The 27,538-nt window shown below is 36.2% G+C and overlaps 1 protein-coding gene across 1 annotated transcript in view; it reads left to right on the top strand.

The window, feature by feature from the left end:
* The window catches only part of COG6 (component of oligomeric golgi complex 6), a 59,129-nt gene that overhangs the window by 7,944 nt on the left and 23,647 nt on the right, over positions 1–27,538 (top strand). The window contains exons 5-12 of the mRNA XM_072850308.1: positions 9,716–9,827; positions 11,848–11,930; positions 12,165–12,235; positions 13,474–13,567; positions 17,224–17,352; positions 17,465–17,556; positions 21,853–21,917; positions 25,964–26,055. Of these exons, the coding sequence (XP_072706409.1) occupies positions 9,716–9,827; positions 11,848–11,930; positions 12,165–12,235; positions 13,474–13,567; positions 17,224–17,352; positions 17,465–17,556; positions 21,853–21,917; positions 25,964–26,055 (738 nt within the window). The remainder of the gene's footprint in view (positions 1–9,715; positions 9,828–11,847; positions 11,931–12,164; positions 12,236–13,473; positions 13,568–17,223; positions 17,353–17,464; positions 17,557–21,852; positions 21,918–25,963; positions 26,056–27,538) is intronic.

Below are 27,538 nucleotides of genomic sequence, written 5' to 3'. Positions count from 1 at the left end.
ACCTTTGGCTTGGGTAAACCCTCTTCATGCCTGGTCAGTTCTTGTGGAAAGTAACTTTTGTCAAAAGATGTTATAGTTAGTATCAAGTTTAAAGCAAACTGCAAGTAAAAGAACAGAATGTTCACTTCAAAACCAGAGAAAGAAAAGTCAGTAGCCAAAGTCTTTTTAATCAGGGTTGTAATTTTATTCCCCTAGCTATACAAAGCAAATGAAGGAAAGATTGAAATAGTAAGTGAACTATTTTCTTAGATTGCAACATTTTTTTACCTTGCAAATGTAAATATCTCTTTAGAAATTTTTCCCTATGTGGCATTTGAACCTGTGTAGTGTTTTTTTTAATCAAGAACTGCATGACAGCAGTGAAGAAGATGCAAAGTGGCCACAGGAACTTGAGTATGAGGATGAACATTTTAAGTAAGAATGCTTGTTCATGCTTTCATCCTTGCATGTATCCTTTCTCTTCTGTGGTGCTTGCAAAGGGATGGCTGTCTCAGTGGTTCTGTGCGGGTACTAGGTTTATTATACGAAGTAGTTTTTGCATTGTATTATCACCTGTATAATTGGATGTAGTTCAAGATGATTTTCAATTTACTAAGTTTCTTACCTGAACTCTTTGTTGGTCATCCTAGTCCCTCAAATTTGTGGTTTGAAGGTATAGTGGTCCATCAGCAGCATCCTTGCAGGTAATCCTGATGAGCTATTTGGGACTTCCTATGTAGATAAAATGTGTAATTTAAGACACTTGGTTAAATATTTGGGGTAGAAAACAAGATGTTTGTCTTGGATTTAAGTTAAAACTTCTGCATTCTCAGGTTGTTGCTTTGCAGCATTGTTTATCTTGTAACTTAGTTTGTGAACTTTAGACCCTATTTGGCATAAATGCTAAATAGAATGTGTTACTTGGGTGACAAATTAAAAAAGTAATCTTTGATTAATACAATTGCGTTTTTATATTTCTGAATATGTCAGAGTTGGTGCATTTCTTTGGTCAATTAGGTTGCTTGTTCTAAATTTATTTTCTCTGTAAAGACTAGTTAAAATAACTGTACTGTACATTAGAAGCAGAACAGTTTTCCTTCACATTATTTAAGTTACGGAATCTGCTTAACATAGGAACTAGGGTTTTCTTTTTTCCTCTTCTCTCCTTAAAATTGAGACTTATCACAACTTAATAGAACCATGTAGTGTGAAAAAAAAAAAAGTAGTTCAAACCATTCAACCCGTCTCTCTATAACATAAGGTTAATTTATTGCTGTTCAGTAATGTACAGTCTTAAATAGAGTGTTTGTTTTAATGTATTTCATAACAAACTTTGATAATAAAGAAAACCTGAGGTAGTTAATGTAGACAATTTCTGTGAATTGTTAAAAATCCACTTCAGTATCTTCACTAGATTTCTATACATTTACTTGAGCACACTAATATTGCTTTCAGGTTGCATTAGGCTCTTTATGTATAGTAATGAGGAGATTAGTTTGTTTCCAAACAACATCTGCTGCGTTTTAAAATATGTGGATTTGTTTATTGCCATTGCTAATAGGCTGACAGAAAAAGGATCTTGCTCCTTGAAGTGAGATTTTAATAAAAGCTTCCTGTGACTTGTTGGTTCTCTTGTACCTGAGTTTAGTTCTTTTTTTCTTTGTGTGAAGCTAAAAACCTACTTGCAATTAGTTTGCAAGTAGTTTTACTTCACCTTCCATTGGCAACAAATGTCCTGGAGTTCCGTACAGTTCCCAAAATAGAGAAATAACAGTTCAGTTCCAAAATACTGTATGCAGAATGCCAGAAGCCTGGCTTCATAGTAGTTCTACCAGCCACTTAATGGTAAGGTATTGTGCAAGATTGTTTTTGAGGTTAGCCACAAATGACAGTTGTGGATCTAACAATTGAAGAAAGAGACCAGAAGGTAATAGTTACAATATTAATTCTTATAAAATTAAATAAGAGTGATTATGTGAGTGTATACATATGCTTAGGGAGATCACAGAAAATAAGCCTGCAGAAATAGAAAATTGGTGAGAGTCAGAAGTAGTTCTCTGGATGTAAAGAAGACCATACTCTGAAAACTGTATGAAAGAATGGAAATGGTTTGGACAGATATTTTTTGAGTCAGGCTAAAGTTTCAGAACTTTCGTTGAGATTATGCACTTGAACACCTTTACACATTATCTTGTTTTGCTAGCTACTATTGTATTAATTGTGTTCTTAAACAGAACAAAATGTGTGTTTTGATGTCAAGAATCCTTATTAGTTATGTTGATTCTGGAAAATCAGTTTCTGTAGCACTAGGATTGTTTCACTTTTTAAAAATACAGGTAAATATGATTCCCAAACATACTTTGGAATGCAGCAGTATGTACTTCAATTTATTTTAAGTGAATTACATTCAGACTTGCTCTTTATTTAAATTCAACAAACACAGTTCTTGGAGTTCAGTGAATGATTTGACTGTCACCTCTGTGTTCAATACAAGGTCAAAAGTCTTAGGAAAAATATTTCTTAGTGAACATCTGCTGCTTTAGTAGTGCTACACTACAAATGTCTCTTGGTGGTGCTTTTTTCATTTTCTTTTTTAAGAAATATCTTTTTTGTCATAGTCAATTTGGAAATGATGCAGGAAGTTCAGGAGTATTTTTAGCAGGTTAGAGAGGTTTGCTTTCATCAGCGTACCCTGAGAAAAGTGGTGATCTGGTGGTTTGCACTGATGAGATGTATTTCATGTCTTGACCTTTTGAAACACGTAATTACATTTATTCTTGTGAATATGCTTCATGAGAAAAAGCAGTGATTGCCTAAACTGAATTATAATTCGAGGTGGGGGAGGGTGAAGGCTTGAAATTCTGAGGCTGATTTTGTTTCCTGATATGTACCAAAGTAAAGCATAGGTAACAGGGCATAACACAGGAATCAAAACAGCTAAAATGGATCTGAAGAAAAAAAACCCTAAGTTGACATATTCTAGCCATGACCAGCAGAGAAAGTGCGAAGCCTTATTTCCTGCCAGCTTTTCTACCTGGCAACCACGTACTCTGTTGAGGCATGAAGTACTCTTGATTAATATGAAATGAGGCATGGTTTTACAGGTTGAGAAACATTAATCAGAAGTGCAGAATCAGTTACCTGATACCATTCCTGACTGATGTTTGTTTAATCTGCTCTTAAAAGAAAAGCCCAGGAACAGAGAGCCCATGGTCTTACCTGGAAATTTATTTTGGTTCTTTTTTATTTTCCTACTATCTGATTTAGTTCTCCTTTTCCTGCTGATTAAGCTCATTTGTTCTGATCTTATTCCAGGTGGATGTAGAGAACAGTGTGTTATTTTCATGTCTTTGGCAACATTTTTTAATTCGATGGCAAATTTGAAGGTAGACTAAGCAGTCCCCTTTCAAATGTCTTCATATCAGATTGTATAAAAGATATACTGAAGATATCAGTCTGCTTGGTACAATAATACCAACTACCTCACCTCTACAAGATGGAAAAGAATCTATTCACTGGAAATAAACTCCTTTTTAACTTAATCTCTGTTCAAAAGTTAGAAACTGTATCTTGTATCTTAATCATTGCTAAACACTGATTTAGCTAGAAGTATATGTATCACGATTGCTGTGAAGTTTTGCATGTGAAAATTGCTTATCTGGACTATTCTGTAGATACATACCAATGATGTTTATAGAAAGCCTGATGGATATGTAAGCAGAAAATTATTAAATTCTATGAATTTATTTACAGCATATGAGCTTTTTTTATTCTAGTGTTTAGTAATCTGTTTGGCAAAGTTTGAATCATTTCAGTGCAGTTAGTATTTTCTGTTGCTAAACTTCTGATTTAGCCTTTTTGATTTTTACCTATTTATTTTTAGAGCAGAATGTATAATATGGCAGGGCTGCAGCATTGCAGGCTAGCTGTCTTTAGATAGGGATTACAGATGGGAGAAACCTTCTAAGTTCAAGTCCACTCTCCTGCTGCCAGCTATCATTTGCATGATGACTCGCATAAACTCATCAACTATTCAACATATAACTTGTTAATTTTATTTTGCGTTTTGTACGTGTTGCTGTTCTTGGAACACTTACCTCAAAAGCTTGTTCTTTCCAGTAAAAGTCTTTCCCTAATTTCCAACCTAATGCTTGGATATAAATTGGCTGTTTTCTCATCTTGTCCTTTATCTTAAGAGCTTCCTTCATCTCTTCTCATAAATTAAGTTCTCCATTCCCATGATCATCCTGCTGGCTCTGGTCTAATGGGAATCCATTGTTCTTGAACACAGATGATCAGGTTTGTGATCTGTTTTCCAGATGAGGTCTCACTAAAGCCTTCTATAATGTTACTGCTATTTTACTGTATCCTGGGAACACTAGACAATTCACTATGATTTTCTGTGCCTTCCTATTTTTTAATTAAGGAGAAAATTTCATAATTATATTCTATGATGGAATTGGTCACTGAACACCTTCTCACAGTATTTCAGGTCTTTAATAAAAGATGTGTTTGACAGTCAAAATATAGAATATAAAGATTTGTTCTGAATATTTACAAATGCATTTTTGCACCTGGTACTTATTCGTAGGAATAGTTTCCTAAGGCTTACTTGTGTGTAGATGTTTTGTTATCTAGTCTTGTATATTTGCCTTCCACAAAAACCATCACAGAAAAATAATTTTTGCAGCTGCTGCTGAAAAGCATTATACATGTCTGTTTTAAGATGTTTGTTACTTCTTTATGAGTTAGAAATACTCCATCTTTTTGAGGCTTTAAAAAATGTACTGAATCCTCAGTACCACAAATTGAAAGTTATTTCAGAACGTGCTGCTATGACTCGTCCCAGGTAAAGGAAGCTAGCAGATTTTTATGCTGTACTTGGTGGCAAGATAAAATTAAACTTTGGAAAAGCCTGTTTCTTCTCCACCTCATTTTTTTGAGCTGTCTAGGTGATAATCCTAACAAATAGTGCGCATTTGTATTTGGTTCAAGGGAAAAGTGCATGAAGTGCATAGTTTTCCCAGCCTTTTGAGTTCTCTTGCAAAAGAATTCTGTCTCCCTGGCAACGATTAAAACTGGGGAAATTGCTCTTTGTTGGAGTCCCGTCCCCCGCCCAAGCTCCGAAGTCTACCAGCACTTGGTACTTCCCCCTTTGCATTGGTGCCGTGTTCCCATGATCTGTTAGTTTTGTTCCTTTATGCAGGGATAACTTTTGTAAAAAAAAAAAAAAAGACAAAAAGCTTTGGGATAACAGCACAGTGTGGCTTTTCCTCTGCTGTACTGCACTTCCTTAGAACACAGTTTAGAAATTATTATGTTTATGGAAAGGCCAGTGGGTCTTGAAATGTCCAAGTGTCTGCCCAGGTACCGATTGCCATGGGTTACATCTAAGATGGCCTTTCTCTAGCTTTTATTTTTACCTGCATTGTGTTTTGCATAGCAATTATCGCAGTGAAATAACTCTAGCAAGCTTGAATGATATTTTAATCAATTTCCCTGCTTTAATAAGATTGATTAAATTCTAGTTAAATATGTTAGCTTATGTGTGAGGAAATATATATATATATATATATATATATATATATATATATATAAAAAAAAATAAAATTAAATACCTATGCGAATGTATTGGTCTCATTAATACTGTATACTGCCAGAGAGAAGTCAAGGGTACGTAGCACTTACATGTTTTGCTCCTGATCCATCATCTAGGATACAGGATCTCTTTCTCATGCAGATTTATAACCAAGGCAACTTTCATAGCCAGCATAATCAGAGGTGGCCAACTTGGGTTTTGAAGCTGACTAGCTTGTTGAAATCCCAAGTCCTTTGTAAAGAGACGAAAAAAAAATAGCTTTATCAAAATTCAGGCGCATGCTTTTAGGTTTGGGATAGATGTTTCTCACCACTTCCGAATGCCTATCTTGAGAAAGATAGATGAAACATTGCTGCCACCTTGAGGCTGTTATTTTATGTTTACATTGTGGAACTTTTAACTTGCCAGTGTGCTACAGTTTAATATATTGACTATTTTATAAAAGTTAATTATTGAGAGTGTGCAGAGTGGGTCAGTGAGCAGTTACAGCAGGTGTTAGCCAAAGACACAGCCAGGGATGGGAATGGCTTTAAAGCACGATGTTTGATTGAGCCTTGTTCTCTGTAGCAGCAAAAAAGGAATGGAGGGAGGACTGTGCAGAGTGAGGACTTGCAGGAGGAGAAAGATTGAGTAGTGAGGTCTTCTGCCATTGTTTGTTTTTATAATGCCAGGAGTGAAGGGGACACAGAATTCTAGCACAGACTAATAAGCATGCTGTTTGTACTGTTCCTGATTCTGGTCCGTGTTCTTTGAAAGTTGACAACCCCAGTTCCAACAAATCTACCAAGCAAACTGAAAAAAACGGTTATGCCTGGTATATTGCACTACTTAAAATCAGACTTCCCCCTGCCCCCAGTTTGACGAAAGTGTACATTCAAAAAATCTGAAGAATGGGAGGGAATAGTAAATGGAGATCTTCTGTAAGAGCACTTAAAAGTTTATGCACTCAGGAGATACACAGGTTCAAAGAACAGAAAAGTTTCTCAACATCTCATCTGCTCTTGTGTTTATGGGACATCTTGTTTCAGTTGAAACCAACGAAGATCTTGCATTCGCTTTTTCCAGTGTCTTTCCTACCTTCCTTCTTCTCCCTGAAGGGACGGATAATCCAGTGTAAGTCTTTTCAGCTTTGTGGTTTTATATTAAATTGAGATTTCCATCACAAGAGGAGAGACTCAGAGCAACTATTAAATAAAGATAATTCACTAAATTACGTTGTCTGTTGTTTCAACCAAGTCCAATGATGGTGACGTTGATGGATTAGACTTCCTCAGCACAATGGTGTAGAACAGGAAGGCACTGTTGAAAGCACCATCATTGGGTGAAATATTAAGTGTCCTTGCCTGATTTTCAATTTGAGTAGCTATGTCATATGCCTCTAGGTTTTTGGGGGGGTTGAGAGGGGAGGGTCCTAATATTTTTCTTTATTATTATTTGTTGTAACTGACTATTGAAATGACCTCTTCTTATACCCCAGAAGGGTTCTAAAGTGTAGTTTTCATGAGCAGTTTCCTAGCAGCAGTGAAGTAAGTAGTTGTTGCCCCCTTGCCTGTGGCAGCTCGCTGTGCTTGCACACCCCTTAGTACAGGGAGTGTGCCTGTACGGAACTTAGTACCCCACAGTCCCTTAGTACAGGCCTGTGGTAAACTGAATTAGAGAATACATATAACCTCCACCCCCAAAAAATAAACAAAATAAAAACTTTTTTTTCCTGCCAGATTCGTTCCCTGATCTGATTCACTACATGATAGTAAAAACAATGATTCTGGCACAGTGGAAAGGGCAGTACAGGGCAGGAATGGCTAAGGCATCATTGCGGTGATGGAATGTGTTACTACAGAGCAGACTTGATCCATCTTTCATCTGTGTTGTGAGAATTACATAGTTATCATCAGAAAATCTCTCACAAGCCTAATATTTAATTAAAAATACTCTTTTGTTGGTATCCTCCTGTCTGTTAATTTTTGGGAGTATGTTTTGTAGACAGCTTCTCTTCGTATTTTTTCCTCTATCTCCAACTGAAGTTACACCATGGCTTCCTCTCTTCAGATTTTATTGCCTAATCTTCCTACCAAAAATTTACTGAATGTGTTCAAAATGGTATTCTTCCATTCTCCTTCCACTGCGGTGAGGTCTACCATGCTTTCTGTGCCAGAAAAGCATATCAGTGGGGCTAGAAAACAGTGCCAGATCTGTTTACGTTTGAAGATAGTCTTGCGTGTCCTCCCCCTGATAAGAGGGATATAGATAAAGTTATTCACAGAGAAGATGGGGCAACTTCAATCCTTTCAGACCCATCACCTCACGTCTCCCCTCTCTGCCCCCAGAGTCTTTTGGTACTTTCCATTCTCTCCTAAATCTTTCTCTCCCCATGCCCCATTCCTTGTGCTAGAAAACAGACTCCACCTCCTTGCCAAACCATCATGATGCCTCTGAATCTCTTTCCTCTCTTCCAAATACCTTTCCGTTCTTCCTGTACCTTCATTTTCTTGTTTCCAAGCTGTGTATGGACTCTTGAGCCCTCCCTTTTTAGACTTCTTCCCTGTTCCTCCTGACTTGCAGTGAGCTACCACCAGATTGCTTGGAAAGTGCTGTAATTTTTCAAGGATGTGTCTGCTGTCATTGCCTGTTTAGTTGGCCAAAATTATCCTCCATCACTCTTCTTTCTTCCTTGAGAAAGATTCAGCTTCATGGAGACCCTGAATTTGCAATTGTAGAGTTTACTTAGAGAAAATTAAATAGACAGACAGATGGATTTTAAGCATTGCAAAACTGTCATTGTAAAGGCGAAACAGCCACATCTGCTTAGGACCCTGCAGAAACCTGACTTGGCAATTAAAGACGTGGTATTAAAGCATATGAGTTTTTGGTTTTCCTTTTTGCTTAGGTGTCTTCTGTGTAACTTACAAGTACTGGGTTGCTTTCCCCTTTGATTTTCATAAATTTTACTGTTAAAACACTGTTGGATTTTATATTCCCTTCCTTCTCACTGTTCAGTATGATAGAGCACTGAGAATTGCAGAACATTTCATCTGATCTCTAAAAGAGTTTGTGGAACTGCAGGATGGGAAGGCCATCCATGTCTACAGAAAGGAAGCCAGTTTTCTGTGCTTCTTACAGCTGAATGCAGTCCAGACACTAGTTGGATACTAGAGAAGTGGTAAATAAGTAAGTAAAAGCTTACTTTTCAAGCTTTGATCTGGCAAAGAAATTTAATTATTGCAATCAGTATTAGAAGTGTACTTGCCTGTCTTACCACCCTATAATAACAGTGTGTTTATCTTGCAGTAATTACATTGGAAGCTGAAACTGTCTTAAAGTAATTGAGCCTTGTTCTTCTACAAATAACTAAGTAGTGTCTTCTCAATGTCCTGAAAAAGTAGTCTTTATTTCCTGGAATGCTGTGTGCTCAAACCACAGTTTGAGCAATTTTTCTGTTGCTACAGGAATTCCAGTCCCTTCCTGTAGAATAAAACTATATTCATTTGGGTCCTTCTGTGGTTGTAAGGTGTGTGACAAAATGTGTGCAAAAAGATGCTGCCCACGAGATGGCGTTTGTGTATTACATCCCTGCTGTGTTTATTTCAGGAAGGGTAATTAACAAGAGAATTAGCCACTACATTTTGATTGCTTGTGAGATTAGTAAATTTGTATCCCAACTGTATGTTGTTAAAAATAAATGGATCTGTTCTACAGAAAAGTAGATTAATCTAATGATCATTTTCTCATTTTGGGTGCTGCAGCTTTTTGTGTCTCTCTGAAAACATGAGCTGAAACCCCATTCTTCCCTTGATTAATTTGAAAGGAAATAACTGTAAGCATTACCACTGTACAAGCACAAAGTATCTGGATTAGATAACCTGTGACACAAATGCTAAAGGAATAGTTTTTAAAGAACTTACTAGTTTTCAAATGTGCTAACTTACCTTTATGCTGTCTTTACTCAGTAATCTATGTAAGCTTAATAGAAAATTGTATGTGAAGATGCAACTCAAGTGTTTCATGGCAAGAATGTACTATTAGAATTTAATAACACCTATTTCTAATGCTAATTATATTTCCAAAAGTATGAATATGCAAAATAAATCTGAGATAAGCATAAAAAGGTAATGTGCTCTTCACTTTGTTTTATTACAGTCAGAGACTAGAAATGAAAGCACAAGTTGCAGACGCATTCATAGCAAAATTCCAGCTGACACCGGATGAAATGAACCTCCTTCGAGGCACGAAAGATGAGCCAATTACTGAGGTAGCTCAATGAACATTAAAAGCTTTGCCCTAAAATGTAGAAGCGTCCTAGCTGAATTGTACATGAGATCTTATAATCAGTTTGTAATTTAATTTTTTGTGGAGGAATGTACCTTTTAACAGAGTGGTGAATTTCAGATGAGCTTGAAATGTGTGATGAAAGATTCAAGTAACAAGAAAGAAAATCAGCAGTAAATTCTAGTTTGGGTAATGAGTGTAAGGGGCAAATGAGCTATCATGTGGTTCTACACTTAAAAAAGACCTTTATGAAGTCTGAATATTCAGTGAAGATGTTTTAAAACTTCATCACACTCAAATAAAGCAAATGAGAAATTTGCAGTGCTTCAGTAATGCATAGTACTACCCTTGTGCATGTGTGTGTCCATTTTGCATATGCATGTATATAGGTATTCAGTGACTTGAAACAATATAAGCTGAGACTTTCCCTCATTATTATTAGGTTGATGAAGATATTAAGTGCTGATTCACTTTTAGCCACCTTCCCAAACAAGTTTTTGAATATGTTTATGGTTTGAATAAGAAGGCACATTGTTCTGCAGTAAAAGCAAACTGAATAATGAGAGAATTGAGTACACTTAATATGATTTTTATTATTGTAGTTGCATAGAAACCTTCACTTAAATGTAGACTACCTGCTGAGACATACTATCTTGTTTCCACAGGCATCCTGTTTGCAGTTAAAGCATTATTAAAGACATGGAACAGATAACCATAAACAGTGCTGATGAAAGCATAAATGGAATGTGTTAAATGATTGTGCACTTGAGTAATTGCTGTATGCTTTTTGTACCAACTGTTACCATGAAAGAACATTCAGGTTTCTAAAAAGCACGTGTTGCAGGGAACAATGACAGCAATGCTGTGCCATTTATTCAGTGCTTGGTTCGCAGCAGAACAAGGATTAGTCCTTTTGATACTTTGATCTGTCTAAAAAATGTGCAGAAGTAACTGAGATACAATCATAGTTGTGCTACTGAAATGGCAGACTTCAGTAAAATCATGTGTGTGCTTTCCCCCTATGATAGAATCAACCAACATGCTTAAAACATTTTTAGTCAGGTGTCTGTTTTGGGAATTTTTTAATTATTTTTTTTTTCCCTGAAGGAAGAGTGATTTGGGTTTTTATGAACATGATCTTCAACACAGTTGATGCAAGGCAGTAGGTTAAATCAGTGTCCTACTTCACTTAGACTGTGTATTTTTATGTGACTTGAGCCAGAATGAAACTGTACTTTCCTGAGGCAAACTGTGTTCAAGTCACAGAAGATATAACAAACAGTTACACCTGAATTCACTAGTCTCCTCCATGATGTTTGAAAGATGAATTCATAATAAGATGTGTTTAAAAATGTTAGTGGGTTTCCATTTGGTTAGTGGGTTTCCTAAAACACTGACAAAATAACTTTTTTGGCCATATGTCCATGTTTTCTAGGGTTTTTTTTTCTTCACTGCTGCTGCTGAGTTATTCAGGGGGGAAAGATTGTCCTGGGAAACCTTGGTCTAGTCTATTGCAAATGTTTGATTTTTCTTAGAAATTGTTACCCCATTATATGAAAACAAAAAATATCAACCTGTAATCGTTGTACTTTGTAATGTTTCAGTTTGCTCTTTAGTTGCTAACTTTAATGGGGAGATGATGATGGAATGCATAGTAATGTCCTCAAAATCTCCCCAAAGTGTTAACTAAGAAATGTAAAACACACACATGCTACATAAAAGATAGGTTAAAAACCACATGTTTGCTGCTATTAATATGGTGGGGTTTTTTTGTGAAAGAAGGGTGTAATGCAATGGGAAAGAAAAAAAATCCTAAGGCTCTTAAGGTGGAATGAAAGGTGAGAGGTGGTGGAGGGGGGCTTGTACTTTAAAAGCAGCACTTGGAACACAGACCTGCAAGGAACATAAATATGGAATTGAAATGGGGAGTATAGAGTGCTGGAGATCTGAATAAGAAGTTACTGCTTTTAAACACTACTTTTTTTTTTTTTAAATTTATTTAGGATTTTTTCAAAGCTTTGGGAAGAGTAAAGCAAATTCACGATGATGTCAAGATTCTCCTTCGGACAAATCAGCAAAGGGCGGGGTGAGTGCTGCTTAAATGAGTGCAAAATAACCATTTACTTGTTAAAAGCAGAAGTTACAGCAAGGTCTTGTTCTTTACTGCATATGGCTATACAGAGTATTTCACATAAAAACAAAGAATAGTAACATATTTCTAAATTTTCATAATTTTAATAATGGTTTTATTTGATTTGTACGTGCCTTTGCTAGTACTACTTAAAATAGTATTTGCAAATAAAATCTTTTTGTCTTGTAGCTTGGAAATCATGGAACAGATGGCTTTGCTGCAAGAGACATCTTATGAACGACTTTACAGATGGACTCAAAGTAGGACTAAGAATGTTTTTATGTTTATGAATATTATTATGATGATTCCTTTAATTCCTTGATGTGAATTGAACTCAGCAAAAACCCTTTCCAAGATTCATTGGCAAGGCTTTCCTTCTTAGTGAAGGGTTTGTCTAAAAGCTAGCTTTTGTGAACCAAATAGTTAATTGGAGATTCTCTCCTTTTTTGGGCCTATCTCATCTCTGTTTGTAAAACTGTATTATTTATTTGTATTTTCAGATGGTTTTTCACAGAGAACAACAACTACAGTTTAATAGTCTGAACAAATTGTTAAGTGTATTGCATTTCATTTTCTTGCAGGTCACAGGAAAGTTCTTGGTTTTGATAATTTGGTAGTAAGATCTAGTTTAGTGTGAGGTGTGGCTTATTACCTTTAAAAAAACGGGGGGGGGGGGGGAGTCTTATTTTATCATAATGCTCTTTAGAATGATAGTAGGTGATTTTTTTTTGCATATGTACTCTGGATCCAAATGTCAGTGTTCAATGTAACATCTTGATAGTGTAAAATGTAGATGCTTTTGTAGTACTTCTCTCTTCTCCCAAGACATTGACAGGAAGATTTGTGAAAAAAAGCTGCTGCAATGTGATATTATATTAGTTAGCTGTTCTTCAGTGGATGTTGAAGCCTCAAATAATGGTTGTGGTTTCACCCTAATGAAAATTCATCATTTTTATGCCAGTGTTTAATTTAGTTTATATGATTTCCACATTCTTGCATGGAATATTCAAGATTATATAGTTAATGTGATTAAAATAAATAAATAAACCAACCCAAAAACCCAAAAGAAGCCCACAGCTTGCTTAAATACTTGCTTGTTTTTTTCTTGGTAGTTTACCTGGAATGTGGTAAACAGTTATAAAGGAGCCTGACAGAATTCTGATGACTGAATGATTTAACATTTGTACGTGGGTGCAACCAGATACTAAGCTTCCTTTAATCTTTATTATTGTTGAGAATTGTGATGGACATCCATTTTACAGCGAAGTACTTCTTATGAGGGAAGTTAATTACATTAACACGAATTAGGCTGTCCTGGTGTGGTGCTTAGTTGCCGGCTGGGGTTAAACCACAACATAGGCCAGGTAGCATATTCTGAAGGCTTAAATTCAAAATCAAAAACCTTTTGAGTTTTTGACTCATTTTCTTGTTTGACAGCTTGTTATAAAAGGTATCACAGTGTAAAGAATGCACTTTTATCTGTGTTGCTACTTTATAGATGAATGCAGGACTTTGACACAAGAATCATGTGACATTTCTCCAGTTCTCGCTCAAGCCATGGAAGCCTTACAAGATAGACCTGTCCTGTATAAGTAAGTAAACATTCGTGATTATCTTGGACAGAAATGAGTATTTCCAGCCTATGAGATTTAAAGACGGGCGTGAATTACAATGCCAAGGATGGTAGCAATTAGCCTTGCAGATTAAAATAAAAAAAAAACCAACAAACATACTTCAGCTTCTTTAAATTTCAGAAGTCTTTTTGACATAATTATGGTACAGTAAATGTCATTGGACTTCCAACTTACTGGTTTCTAATTAAAGTAAAATGTCAGACTTTTTATTTTAATCTAAATGAATTGTGAATTTCTGCTGCTCTTGTAGGGTTTTTCGGGGGGGGGGGGCGAGGCGGGGGGAAAGCTGTCCAAAGCATGTAATTGTCTAATTTAAATTCCCAAAGTAAAAAATTGATAAAGGCTAATTAGCTTTTACTTAAGTGCTCCTGATAGTAAGAATGTCTTTCATTATGAGTTGTACAATAATCTGTTAAAAACTATCTACTACATATGGGTCTCTAAAGCATAGAGGGACTTAAATATATATAAAACATACTACTCTTTAGTTCTTGTTCAGAATTTGCTGAAGGGACTGCTTAACGTAAATGAAATGGGAGGTAGTAGAGACAACTTAACCACGAGGTGGCACTGTAAGAACTGTTTTTATTGGGGTGGCCATACCTGAGGAAGTGGTACTTAGACTTCTCTGCTTTTTAGGCTTTTTTGAAAAATGCATTAATGACATTTTGCAACTATTGCAAATTACTTTTAGCCACAGGCATCCAGGACAGCAGAGTACTAGGCAGTCTTTCAAAGGGTAGCGTTGTCTTTAAGAGTGTCAAATGTGCAGAGTTGGGGTATGTGGCACTGTAAATCTCCATGGAGCAACTCATGGGGAAAATGCGTAGTGCAAGTGGACCTTAAAAATTCTTTCAGTATGAGAGAGAGTGCACATATCAACATGCTCAGTCAGTTCTGCTAGCCAATTTGAGGGAGAGATGGTGTCACTCGACCTCCCCAGCTATTGCATGTGGTGCACTGCAGTACATTGGGCCATAGCTGGGGACTGCAGTCCTTTCTTGCATTCTCTCCTCCAGGCCCTCTTTCACAGCTGCAAAGGATCAGTCACAACTGTGTTCACAACATTTTATAGGATTCTTTACAGATGGAGTTTATATTTTCTGTAATATTTTGTTAAATTATGTTGCTTTCAAACATCATAAAACCATTGTTTTGCTTTCTTAACATTTATGGAAAAAACCTCCATCTTCTGTATAAACCCACAGCTGGCCAGTTTAAAATGAATCTGCAAAAGAGATTTTATTTTTCTTTTGACATCTCTCTCACAAACAGCACTACTAGCATTACCAAAGGTAGAGCTTGGTAGGTAGGACTTTTCTTCTGCCAAAAAAGGCAAAAGTAAACTACTGTAGAAGATACAGCCATTTGTCTCTCATCATAGATTATCATGCTTAACTACTTGCTACAGCAGTATTGTCAAAATTGCAGTACTGATGCTTTACATTTTAAACCTCAGGATTTAGTTTATTCCCTTCCAAAAATTTTTGCATACCTTTCGTACATAATTAATTGCTGAGTTCAAAATGTAAAAATTATGTCATGGAAGAAAGTAATTTTAAATTGTTGTTGCTTTTATGCATATAAGCACTGCTGTGTGAACTAAACACTCTTCCTCCATATCACTGCCCTTGCATCTGATAAAGATTGTGATTTGATTGGGTGAAAGGGAGTAAGATGAAGAAGGGCAGGAGTTTAGAAACAAAACTACAAATTCTTGTTTTCTTATATTGACTTATATCTTGTTAATTTAAGGTGGCAGACAGATTGCACCATGGATGGACTTTTGGGAACTCCAGGTAGTAGGGATCTGAAATAAACATTTAAGTTTGGTTTTCACTTCCTGGTTCCAACAGAAAAATTGAAAACTGTTTCATAGGAAATATATGGAGTCGTCGCTCAAAGCAGTGTTCCTTTTCCATCCTCCACTCTGATTTTCAAAGCTTTTTCTCCACCTCCTTCCTTTCTCCCCCAGTGATCATTACTTTACTGGATTTTTAAAAAATTGAAGCTGGGTTGAAAAGAATCCAAATGTTGTTTTCGTCCCCTAACATGAGTCTGTGTAATAACATAGTAGTAAATACTGTGTTTCTAGTGTAAATAATAGTTATTACTGATTTTTTTAAGATGCAGAATTTTGTCATAGTTATGCCCTGTTCTACTGAGAGCAAAAGGAAAATTAGTAGTTTTCTTTTTAAAACAAAATTATCATTATTAAATGCTGTTTTCTAAACTAATAACAAGATCACAAGACCTGTTTTGCTGCTGTATTTTTAATGATCTATTATATAGCTGTTTATTGGAGGGGGGGAAAAAGGTTTAGCTGGTTTCTACAAACTCTTGAGATTTTTCACTGCAATGCTGCTACTCCTGGATTGTAGGTAGTCAGCAGATTGTAGATCTCTCCCACTTTTAATTGCATAATTTTTATAAATAGTAATTTATTAAAGACTTTTTTGATTAGCCTTTTTTTTTTAGATTACTGATATTTACTGAGTTAACAAGTACAGTGTATGAAGAAAAAGATTTAAACAGAAATTTCAGGATTCTTCAGTGTGCTTTTTCCCCCCCTCTCAAATAATAGTGTAGATAGAAAAGAACAAAACTGAAGGATCTCTTGGACTTTTTATAGCAGAGTAGAAATCTAATTGAACTTAACTTGGAACATATTTGAATCAGTATTTTGTATTTTGTTCTCCACATCTGTTTAATTGTGAATGCAGTACTCATTTAACTTCAGTCAGTGAGTAACATGCTTTTTATTATTATTTTTATATGTGTTGAGCTGCTGGGTGTCATTGGTAAGTGACACCATGCTTACTCTTTGGCATTTCTTCAATTATATTGGAAAAATAAACTGTCGTGGTTTTTTTCTTTTTCGCCTTTGTAATTTATGTGTTTTGTTCAAAATGCTTAAATTCAGTTTTTCAAAAAAATAGAAGTGTTCTGTGGCTTGCAAAAATCCTGTTTCTAAGCAGATGTAACAGGGATGTTAGCAGTGTTCATTTTCCATTCTTCACTTGCAGTTGTGCTTCAGCCTGAGCAGGAAGGTAGCCTGCTCCAAAAATGAGCCATGTGTATGTTCTTGGTACCTCCTCTACTACCAGCAAGCCATTTGAGATTATGCACTCTGGGCTGTAATTGTCCATCCATTAAATATCTAACTCATTTGATTAAAACCAGTGAACAACTATCAGATGAAAATAACTTTTTTGCTACTGATCCTGTGGTGGCCTAGAAGAAGAGGAAGGAGAAAAGCCTTGTGTTGCAGTGCAATAAGTTGGTGCTTCTGTCAGTCAGCTGGACCACATGTGAACAGGAGTCCTAGACCTGTCAATACATGCTTATATGTACAAAAATGGAAAAGCTGATTTTTCATTTATTTATTTATTTGTGTGAGGTAAGGGAATGGGAGGGTCAAGGAAAAGTTATCTTTAGAATCTGTTTAGAGGAGTCAAGAAAATCAGAAGGTTTTGAATGCTTCATAGTAGAAGCATTGATGCAAGATTTCTAGAACTATAAAAATGGTTAATTGTATTAACTGTAAAGTTGAGGTAATAAACTGTGATTAAGCAAATTGTTTTGTTTTACCCATTTTCATGTTTCAATAACAGGTACACTTTGGATGAGTTTGGAACAGCTAGGAGGAGTGCTGTAGTCCGTGGCTTTATAGATGCTCTTACTAGAGGAGGTCTGGGAGGTACTCCCCGCCCTATTGAAATGCACTCCCACGATCCTCTGAGGTACAGTACTAGCGAGATTGTATATGAAATAATCCTTCTTTTGCCTGTTGGCACTTTGAATCCCTGACACCGTAAACTGCTGATTTACACAGAAATTTCTGTCTTTTTTTAGGTACGTAGGAGACATGCTGGCCTGGTTGCATCAAGCTACAGCTTCTGAAAAAGAACACCTAGAAGCTATGTTAAAGCTTGTAACTATTCAAGGTAGTACTAGATTTTAAAACATAAATTGGGAGGTGGTAGAAACTAAGTCTGTGATAAGTCAGAAAGTGTGATTAATTTCTTAGGCTTGGCTTCAGTTATGAGAGTCTGAGCTTAGATTTTCCTGGAAATAATTTCAGAATAGCTGGTGGTTGCATTTTGCCAGAAGAAACCCCTTAATGAAGAGTATTTCAAAATGCACTCTTCATTTTACTGTGCTTATAATAGATTTACACTAAATTTACAAAGGGACATTTAGGCTGTAGTTGAGAGTCAAAAATTGTCTCTAATGTATATGAATACATACCTCTCTGAAAACATTGTCATAGCATTGCTTATTGATATGTTGAGGATTCCTGTTATGCCTTGCTGATTTGTTTAGTAAATTTTTTAAATATAATTCCTTCTTCCTGTAATTTCTTTCTTCTATGCTACAAGTAAAATGGATTTTCTTCTGTCATGTAACATATCATTATAGGTTTACAGACGTTAAAGTAGGCCTTTCATAGACACGTGAAGCTTTTTAATATCAAAGCTCTCCTTTGTTAACGGAACTACAGATTCTCATGCTTATTCTTCAGCTCCTTTGCTCTCTTTTAAGTACATTGGACCTATACTTTTAAGACCTTTGTCCTGTAGAAGCTGTAGTATGATTTGCCTCCATAGCTTCAGCCAAAGACTTGTTTAATAAATTAAGCACGTGTACTCAGTTGTAAGAAACTCGATGTACGAACTGACATTTGATCTGTATCTGGTGAGCTCTTCAGACTGTATGTCTTAATTGAGTTCCGCTCAGGGATTTAAAGGTAATATGCATTCTCATTTTCCTTACTGCTGGAAGTATTATTTGGCTTTTCTAATTAACAGTATATGAGCAAGGAGGCTCTTTAGGAACTGTTGTAAATCAAACCAAAGGAATGTTGTTGTTTTTTAACTACAGTTACAGCATACTGTAGAAGTGAATTTAATATTATTTACTGACAGTATCTCAGGGGGACAGGAAAGCAGGCCTCATGATGGTTGTATGGTAGAGAAAAAGACATGGCAATTCTTTGTAGATGACTATATGATGCTTGTGCTGTAATTGGAGAGTCCTTTGGGAAAAGCTGGCCACATGGAGGATGTTACTGTATCTGGGTCTGCTGTTGATTGTGCTACTGCTGCTGCCCAGGCCTGCATTCTGTTCTGAAATTCTCCCACCTCTTTGCATGGTGCTTTATTTAACTATTAAATCCCTTGGCCTTCTGGCAGGAAGTCAGGCTGACATGCCTGACCACTTAATTAGATATATTTAGAGCATTTCAGCTACAGATCAGAGTAAACTATTTGAGAATACAGAGAATATAAATGTTCGGGAGGAAAAAAATTCCAAAAAAATCACCAGACCGAAACTTTTTTCCCCAAGAGACTTGTATAAACAAGAGATTCAATATTTCTGTCTGAAGCAAAAATATGTTTTCCTAAGCTCTCCAGGAATGGGTTTGTCAACACTGTTGTGCCGTTTTCAAGAAACGTAAAGAGGGATTCTTAGCTTCATATTGGGAGCAACAAAGCCTTGGAGATGCTGTCTGTAAACTATTCCTCTGCATCTTTGGGAAATTGTTTTTATGACGATGATGGTTACACAATAAGGTCTGCAAGACTAAACAGTGCTTAATGGGATACCACTTGGTTTAACAAGAACCATTTATGGGAAGTGCAGCCTTATGAAGTACCTTGAGATTATATGCTTTATATAAATACAGATCCTGAGTTGGTAGTGGCTGATCAGTGAATACAGTCTGTTGCACTGAGAGATTCAAGTTGAATTCCCTGTACTATCATACCGTCTTCAGGTGTCTGGTTGTGCAGGCTACAGCAGAGATTGAGTTAATTTCACTTAGCCATTTAAAAAGTGGACATCTTTTTTATTTGCAGTTATACATAATGACAGAGATTTGCATCTCCAGAGGGCAAATCTTTCCAACAAAAGTTAGATCTAACGTAGGCATTTCTGTAGACTTTATTCACAACTATTTGGGTTTTTTTCCGTTCCCTATAGAGGGAGCCCAATCAACTAGTATAGATAAGACACCTAACTGGGGGTCTAACGTTAGGTGAGATGGATCTTTCCCTATAATAGGTCAGTCACATGTTTTAATTTTAATTGCAACTTGAGTAGCTTTTTGCAGATGGAACTGGTTTTATTCTAATTCAGGTGCCTCTGTTCTGAGTTCAGATTTCTGTTTACAATTCTGTAAGCTCTGTGTAATTTCAGGACTATGGTGAATGTGGTGAATTGCAGCTACACAAAAACTTCCCTTCTCTTCTTAAAAAAAACCAAAAAACCTTTAAAGAGAAGAAACTATGTAGCATATAATCAAATATTCAAGAATAGCTTTTAAAAAGTTTTAAAATTTTAAGTTTGCAAATGTTAACTGTTTAAAATTAATCTGACCAAAAATGTTATTAAAATTTTAAGCGCTGAAAACACATTCAGAAAAGTTTAACGATTTTGCATTGTACTGGCCAAGCATAAAGCACCTGGTTCTCTTCTTTGGAGCTTAGGTATTCTGCTAACAGGAGCCTTCCAGTCTTACAGAGATCTTGCACTTGAAAGGAAGGGAGAATTGCAGGCATTCTGTTTAAAAGAAGTGGTAGAAACCCGTTTTTTGTGGAGTTACAGGAACCCAGCTGGAGAGCAGAAGCCAAATGAAGTCCAAGAAAGATCTCTCCCTTATAGAAGGATACACAGAGAAAAATGATATGTGGTGTAGCAGGCATCCAGAAGTGTATCTTCAGTAATGAACTGTTTTCTAAAAGTGATTTTGGGTCTCTAAGAATTGTTTGTTCCGTAATTCTTTTATGTCAGTGTGACGTACCAATACTTGCAACAGTTATATAACCAATTGCGCTGGAAGATTTCTTTTTATTGTTTGCTGAATCTAAAATACTCTAATTGGACATGAAAATATATGTGAATGCATAAGCATGCAATATGTCAAGATTGTAATTCCATGTCCTTTGGTATTTGAACTTGTATATTTTTGCAGCTAAAACTTTCATACCCAAGAACTTATTGTTAAGTCAATCTGGTCTAGATATACTATTGCAAATATGTGCTAGGAGCTTGTTATATTGATGAACAGTAAAAGTGTGACTGTTCCTACTAAAAAATGTGTAAATTGTTAGGGTGTATCAGGGAGCTAGCCATTACATAACAGACCACACATCTTGTGGTTTGTAATCATGTTTTCTTCCTTGATATCAATACTCAAAATATAAACATATTTTTATTACCTTACCAGTTTAGTATGCTGAAATTTTTACAGCCACCACACTGAATTTAGTTGTTCCTGCTTATGTGGCTTTTCACGTATCTTGGTGTAAAGAGGCATTGGCACAGATCTCTGATCTTTTATAATTTTTACTCTCAGAAGTAATCTCTCTTAGTCTGAAATAAGATCTGCAACATACAGCTTCAGGTCACCTGATTTCTATCACATGTCACAGTCAGTTTGTTTACTGTTCATTGCATGGGTCCCATCTGAAGCTGAACTCCTGTTGACAAGTTTTAAATTAGAATTAAAGTATTGCTGTCTCCATAAATCTATTCTGAGTTGTTACTGAAGTGAGAGCTTGAAGATCTGTTGCTTTCAGTTTGATTGATTTATGGCAGTACCGGTTGCCATGCAACAATTAATTTGTGTTCCATGATAAGATAGGGCAATATTCTCTTTTGTATATAGTTCTGTGAAAGATGAGTTTCAATTGCTGCTGGGGAGGAAGCATTTGCTAATGCTGCAGCACACGGCAGTGTGGAGGTACATATGTGATTTAATTTGTAACAATGCCATGAGCACGTCAGTACCGAATGCTGACAGACACGTGTATTTACGGTTCAGGCCTTTCAAAATGGTATGTACTGTTCCTCCTTCATCATCTCACTGGCCTTTTTTTTTTCCGTTTAGTTTCATGAAGTGCTGATATTGAGCCTTACTGTGACAGTTTCTTGCTAGACCATTTATTCTTCCCCTTGCTGCTTCTTCCTCAAATCCCCAGGCACTATGTTGTGCTAGGAAGCAATTGCATAGCATAAGGTAATGACTCTCCAGGACTCTCTTTTGTCATGCAGCTATTTCTTAATGGCTGGATTTGAAGTTCAGTGGAGGTGTAAACTAGTCTTGTGGAGAAGAGAACATGCAGTTCATAATGCTTTTTATGGAGGAGTAGCTCCTACATTTGTTTGTTTATTTTATAGTCTTGAAGAAAAGAGAATTATATTTGCATAATCTTAGCATGTGTTTGCATTAACTGTAGGTGTGGAAGAAAATATTCAAGAAGTAGTTGGGCACATCACAGAAGGTGTCTGCAGGCCTCTGAAGGTGAAGTATTTTGTTTTCCTTACCATTCTAAATATAAAAATTGTTCTGACATGTTTTTCCAGAACCTCTGTCCCCATCTATACAATGTATTTTCATCGCCCTTGGTTAAGAGTTAGATTCTCAACTTTGAGAATCATAAACCCCTCCAAAATTAAAAATTCCATAGTTCATAGATACCTGGTTTAAATAGTCTTATAGTGAGAGATACTAGGATATCTAGGATAGGATAAATCTATATCTTGATTTTATTTTACTTTTCCTGAAGTTCAGGAGTGCTTATGTACAAAAATTTAGCTTTGGGGTAAGAATATAGGAATGGCTGTAGTGGGTCAAATGAAAAATCAATTTAACTTACTACCCTGTTTTTCATAGTCACCATTAGTATATGCTTAGGGAAGAGCGTACAGATTGTGCAGTTGTGTCATGATACTTCCGCAGAATCATTTCCTCGCTTGTTTCTAGATGTACTAAGGACTTAGTAAGCCATGGCTACTGTCTTTGTATTAATAGACCTCGGTAGATTTTTCTTCCTTGAATACGTCAAGTTGGTATAAAATGTTGGTATTCACAACATATCCTTGCAGGAGGGAAGTGCACAGTTTAACTGTATGCTGTGTGAAAAGCCAGCTCCTTTTGTTTTTGTTTTGTTTAGTAACTCCAGCTCTTGTATTGAAAGGGACCATGAAGAATCATTTCCTACAGTTCATCTTTATGCTACCCTGATTTTCTGTATTTCTGTCACATCCCTCCACAGTTGTCTTTTTTCCAGATAGAGCCTTAGTCAGTTTAGGGGACCCATTTGATAGAAATCATTAATAGTGATCCATCAAATGAATGACTGCCTTAATTATTGGATGTTCTTCACATAGGCACAAAATAAAATAATCAAGGTGATGCAGCTGATACCAATAATTGCCTGACTGTGCTAGTTCCATACAGTGTATAAATCCAAGTGTTTTTAAAGTAAAATCTAGTGTACTAAATACTATTATAATAAATTTCTCTTAGGATGCTGTAGCTATAACAACTGTATCCAGCTGCCAAATACCTAGTCTCAAATAGTTATCAGATAGGTTACTGTTAAGAAAGAGAGAAGGTCAGAAGAGAGGTAAAAATCAAGAAAATGCCATTTAGAATATCACAGAATCACAGAAGGGTTAAAGTTGGCAGGGACCTCTGGAGGTCATCTGGTCCAAACCTGCTACTCCAGCAGGGCCACCTAGAGCTGGTTGCCCAGGACTGTATCCAGATGGCTTTTGAATATCTACAAGAATGGAGACTCCACAGCCTCTCTAGGCAACTTGTGGCAGTGCTTGGTCACCCTCACAGTAAAAAGGTGTTTCCTGCTGTTGAGACAGAACTTCCTGTGTTTCACTTTGTGCTCGTTACCATCTAATTATGGTCATCCTTCACAGCCTTTAGTTTTTGCCCTGTTGAAAAACACCTGCCATATTAGACAAACAAACAATTATCACAGCTTTATTGGAAGATATTTTCCAAGCTTTCTGTGTTCTTCTTGCGTGCTTTAGTTCTTTTAATACTGAATGCTAATGTTTGAGTTCAGTATTTCAGTGCATTCCAACAAAGTAATTAGGGACAGAATCAAACCTTTGTGTAAGTCAGAGGGAGTTTTGGTCTTGATTTGAGTACTTATGATTTGTACAGTTTCATAGAGAATACCTTCCATTTTGATTGCCAAACTCTTTACACTTAGTGCTTGTGTTATCTGTAGAAATATTGCCTGAAATATTGTTGGTAGTTAGTTACAGTGCTAATAAAAATGAAAAAAACTAAAAGAACAATTAAAGACTTCCTATTGTATTCTGTATTTTAACAGAATGCAACTTATGTTAATTCACTGCCAGTCTAGACTTCCCAATGTAAAATATGCAGTTCTTATTGTTTCCCCTGGGGAAATGTTCCATAGCAAAAAAAAAGCAGAAAAAAACCCCAAAACCCCCAAGCAGAAGAGCCTTCGTACAATGCACTTAGATAATTGCAAGCCTTTGTGTTGAAAGGAACAACAAAAATAGACTCAGTTTGGAGGAGTCTTTTCTACAATACGTTGTTCTTTCTGAAGATTGTCCACAATAAGAAAAAGAACTGCATTAAGTTCAGGGAAAACACTCTTTGTTGTAGTCGTATGGCACCACAGTATACTGCTTTTCTAGTGGATGTCTGCTGATGTTTGCAAACCTGTCACTTTGATTTGAGTTGATGCTGAAGTATAAAATAGCCTAATAAAAGCCTGGTCATAGAATTTCCACAAGCACTTTTAAATACTTACAGAATTATGTAGATTTTTCTTACTGGTTTATGCCTTTCCATGTGAATGTACAATATGATACAGTTTCCTTACTTTTGAAGAAGGATTATGCTTATATGCTGTATAAATTGTCCACATTTCTTACTGATAGCTGGCTTGAGTTTTAGGCATCCAAGTGAATCTTGAGTACTCAGTAGTGGTAGATCTTACCACAGGCCTGTCATTTCAGATGCAAGTAGGAGGACCCTAAAAAACCATTTAAATTAAGGTCCTCATCTTTTCCATAGCACTTAAGATGAGGTCAAAACTAATAAGATGTTTTTGATGCCTTATGTAGACTTCAGATAGTCTTTTATGGTCAGCTGACTACAGGACACATAGGATTAGGAAGCGGTAAGAGCTGCAAGTCCAGGACTTCCCTGAACAGGTTAGGTTTAGTCACTTGCAAATTTTGGTTCTCCTGTGCAGTGAAGACTTCTGTATGGGAAGCAAGAATGCTTCTTTTCCTGCTTTGGTTTTTTAATTCTCATTTTTGTTTCCTAACCCTAAAACCTTTTGGTTTTTTATTTTTTTCCTCTCCTTCTGCCTGTTCTGTCTTTTTATATTTCTTAATTCTTTTCTTTATTTTTAGTTATTGCTGTGTTATATTTTTTGTCAATATTTTTATTTTCCTCTTTTTCCCCTGCCTTTCTTATTCTTTTTTGCTGTACACCTAGACTATACTTACTGTCCATGCCCAAATGACCTTTTATGCAACATTGGAGACAGGTATTTGTATCTATACCGCTGTATATACATATGCATCGAAGAGCGAACTTCACCTGAGTGTTGAAATTAACATCGTGCATTGAGCTTTGTGAATAAGAGTCAACAATTATTCTTTGGTTTTGGTCTCTGACTTAGATGCAAAGGGAGAGGATTGAGGAAGTGTAATCTTAGTTAATTCTCCCTGCAGGTGGCTCTGACAAGAAGGCACTGCTGCACATTGTGCTCCATTGAACAGCAGACAAATAACTTGGGAGAGCGGGTGGTGGCTGGTGATCTGTGTGTAGCCCTGTCACACACAGGCACGTGGGGGAACAGTGCAGTGATAAGTCACTGTCTGTCACTGCTTCATGAGGGCCCAAAGATTGACCCTGGGGCACCCTTTTATGAGTGGATTGAGACTGTGTGTACCATGGAGACCACATCAACTGTCCAAGCGTAAAGAAAGTCAGCACTGTTTGGTTGGTGTAGCCAGTTCTCTCCTGGTTGAAATAAACAGTCAAAATAGCTGGTCGTTAGTTATAAATGTATCTAATTACATACCGACAGCTGGTATATAATCTCTCCTTTAAGTGAAGGAGAAATTAATCCAGGTGAAATTTTGTCTTTTGGGTAAAATACCTAATACTTTGGATGTTCTGAATTGCTGCATGATGCTAATGATCAACTGTTGTAGTTCAGGGATTTTGCAGCTGTTCTTGCTATTCAGTGCTGGGGAGAATTCCAGTATGTACTGGTGTTAATCCATCAAATGATCTCATTATTTTGAAATTTTCAATAACACGTTGCAACAAAAGTCTATAGGGAAACAGAGTTTGTTTTGTTTTGTTTTTTAAAGAATACATACACCTACTTGGTTCAAGCAGAACGTTATCGTTAACTGGGCATTCTCTTGTTAAATTTATTTCTGGTTAAATTTATTTTTCAAAAATCAGACATACATTGATATAAAATCATAGAGGTTATCTTTTGGAATGTATGACCTGACGGATACTTGTATTTCTTTATTCTGCAGGTTAGAATTGAGCAGGTGATTGTTGCTGAGCCAGGAGCAGTTTTACTGTACAAGATTTCTAATCTTCTCAAGTTCTACCACCATACAATCAGGTATGCAAAAAGTATATTAAAGATGTCTCTTTTTTTAATTGTGTATATAAAGATTAATATAGTAAAAAGAGTATTTTTGTGGCTTAGTTTTTGCTCTGTACTATGGAATCAAGGAAAAATGTGCTTGATACCAAGGAGATGCCATTTATCTGTTGTCATTCCTCAAGTCATATGGAATCTGCTTTGGAATATAGCATCAATTTGCCACAGAAACTGCTTCTTTATTGTTCTGTGTAGATACAAGTAGTATACAAAAAAAATACACAAATCATTTAAGATGACAAAGTCAAGTCCCCTTTGAGAAAATGGTAGAATTAAATTATCTCTAGAACTTCAGTTTTTCTTCCTTAAACAACTGTGTTTTGATACCATTTCCTCTAATTATGTATTCACATTGTTCTATTGGGTAGGTACTTGCGTCACTCCGTATCTCGCTGTTAAAGGTGTACCAACCATCTTCCAACCTGCCAAATGCCACCAGGAACACAGAAACCAGAGAAAAGCCAGAGTCTCTGGTTTTATACATTGTGGCATTTGCAGTAGTTCCTATTGGTCAGAAACAGCAATAGCAGGAGAATTTTCCTCCACAGTCTTGGTCTGAACTGCTGAGAATTAGAATCACTAATACTAACATTTGAGCTTCTTTTCTGTCTGAAAAGACATTTAGATGTTGGGCAGACTGGGATAAGTGGTTCTTGGGCATCTCCCGCTGTATTTAAAATCCTCAGTTGTGATGGCACTACAGGTCTGTGGTAGAACACATATAAGACCTTTTTTTTTTTCTTTTATAATATGGAACAAAACATGTTTTATTCCTAATGTCACTGTCAAAAACACATGAAAGATTTTTAGCATCATTTTTCTGCCTCCAGAGTTTGTGTTTCCCAGTGGTTATAAAGCTTTTTGCAATTGAAAATGTGATGTTAAAATGGAAGGTGTTAGGCAGTTTTACCTGTTGCTTTCTGTCTTGCTAACGATACATTGTTTAAAGACCATTGCAGTACCTTCTGTCAGCTGAATAATTTCCTCTGTATTGAGGAAGTGCACCTGACTAATGAAGGGAAAATCCAATTTGAGAAATTATCTATTAAATGCCACAAGATTATAATCTGAAAATCAAGCTACAAGTTTAAATTAGTCCTATTCAGAGGCAATTAATTTTTACTGCAATTTTTGTAGCTTAGAAGTGCCTTTACTTTAGACAGAAGGTATATCCATGAGAAGTGCATAGTCATGTAGTGTCATTTAAAGTTTATGCGGTATTCATGCTAAGTATAATAACTTGACACTTGGAATAGCAAGGCATGAATTCTTGTATTTTTGGAGATGCCTAACATCGCAATGAAGAAAGAAGAGAGATGATACTATACCTAAAGGACAGTTTGACAGAATAAAGTTATCAACCCTTTTTGTTTATGCATTCTGTTTTCTATAACAGAAGTGGATTTACAGAATAACAAAACAAAAATACAGTAAATTTTAA

This window comes from Ciconia boyciana, chromosome 1, assembly GCF_034638445.1.
Source record: "Ciconia boyciana chromosome 1, ASM3463844v1, whole genome shotgun sequence".
NCBI lineage: Eukaryota > Metazoa > Chordata > Aves > Ciconiiformes > Ciconiidae > Ciconia > Ciconia boyciana.
Note: the sequence above shows the minus strand (reverse complement) of the source record. Positions and strands in the feature narration are given on the sequence as shown.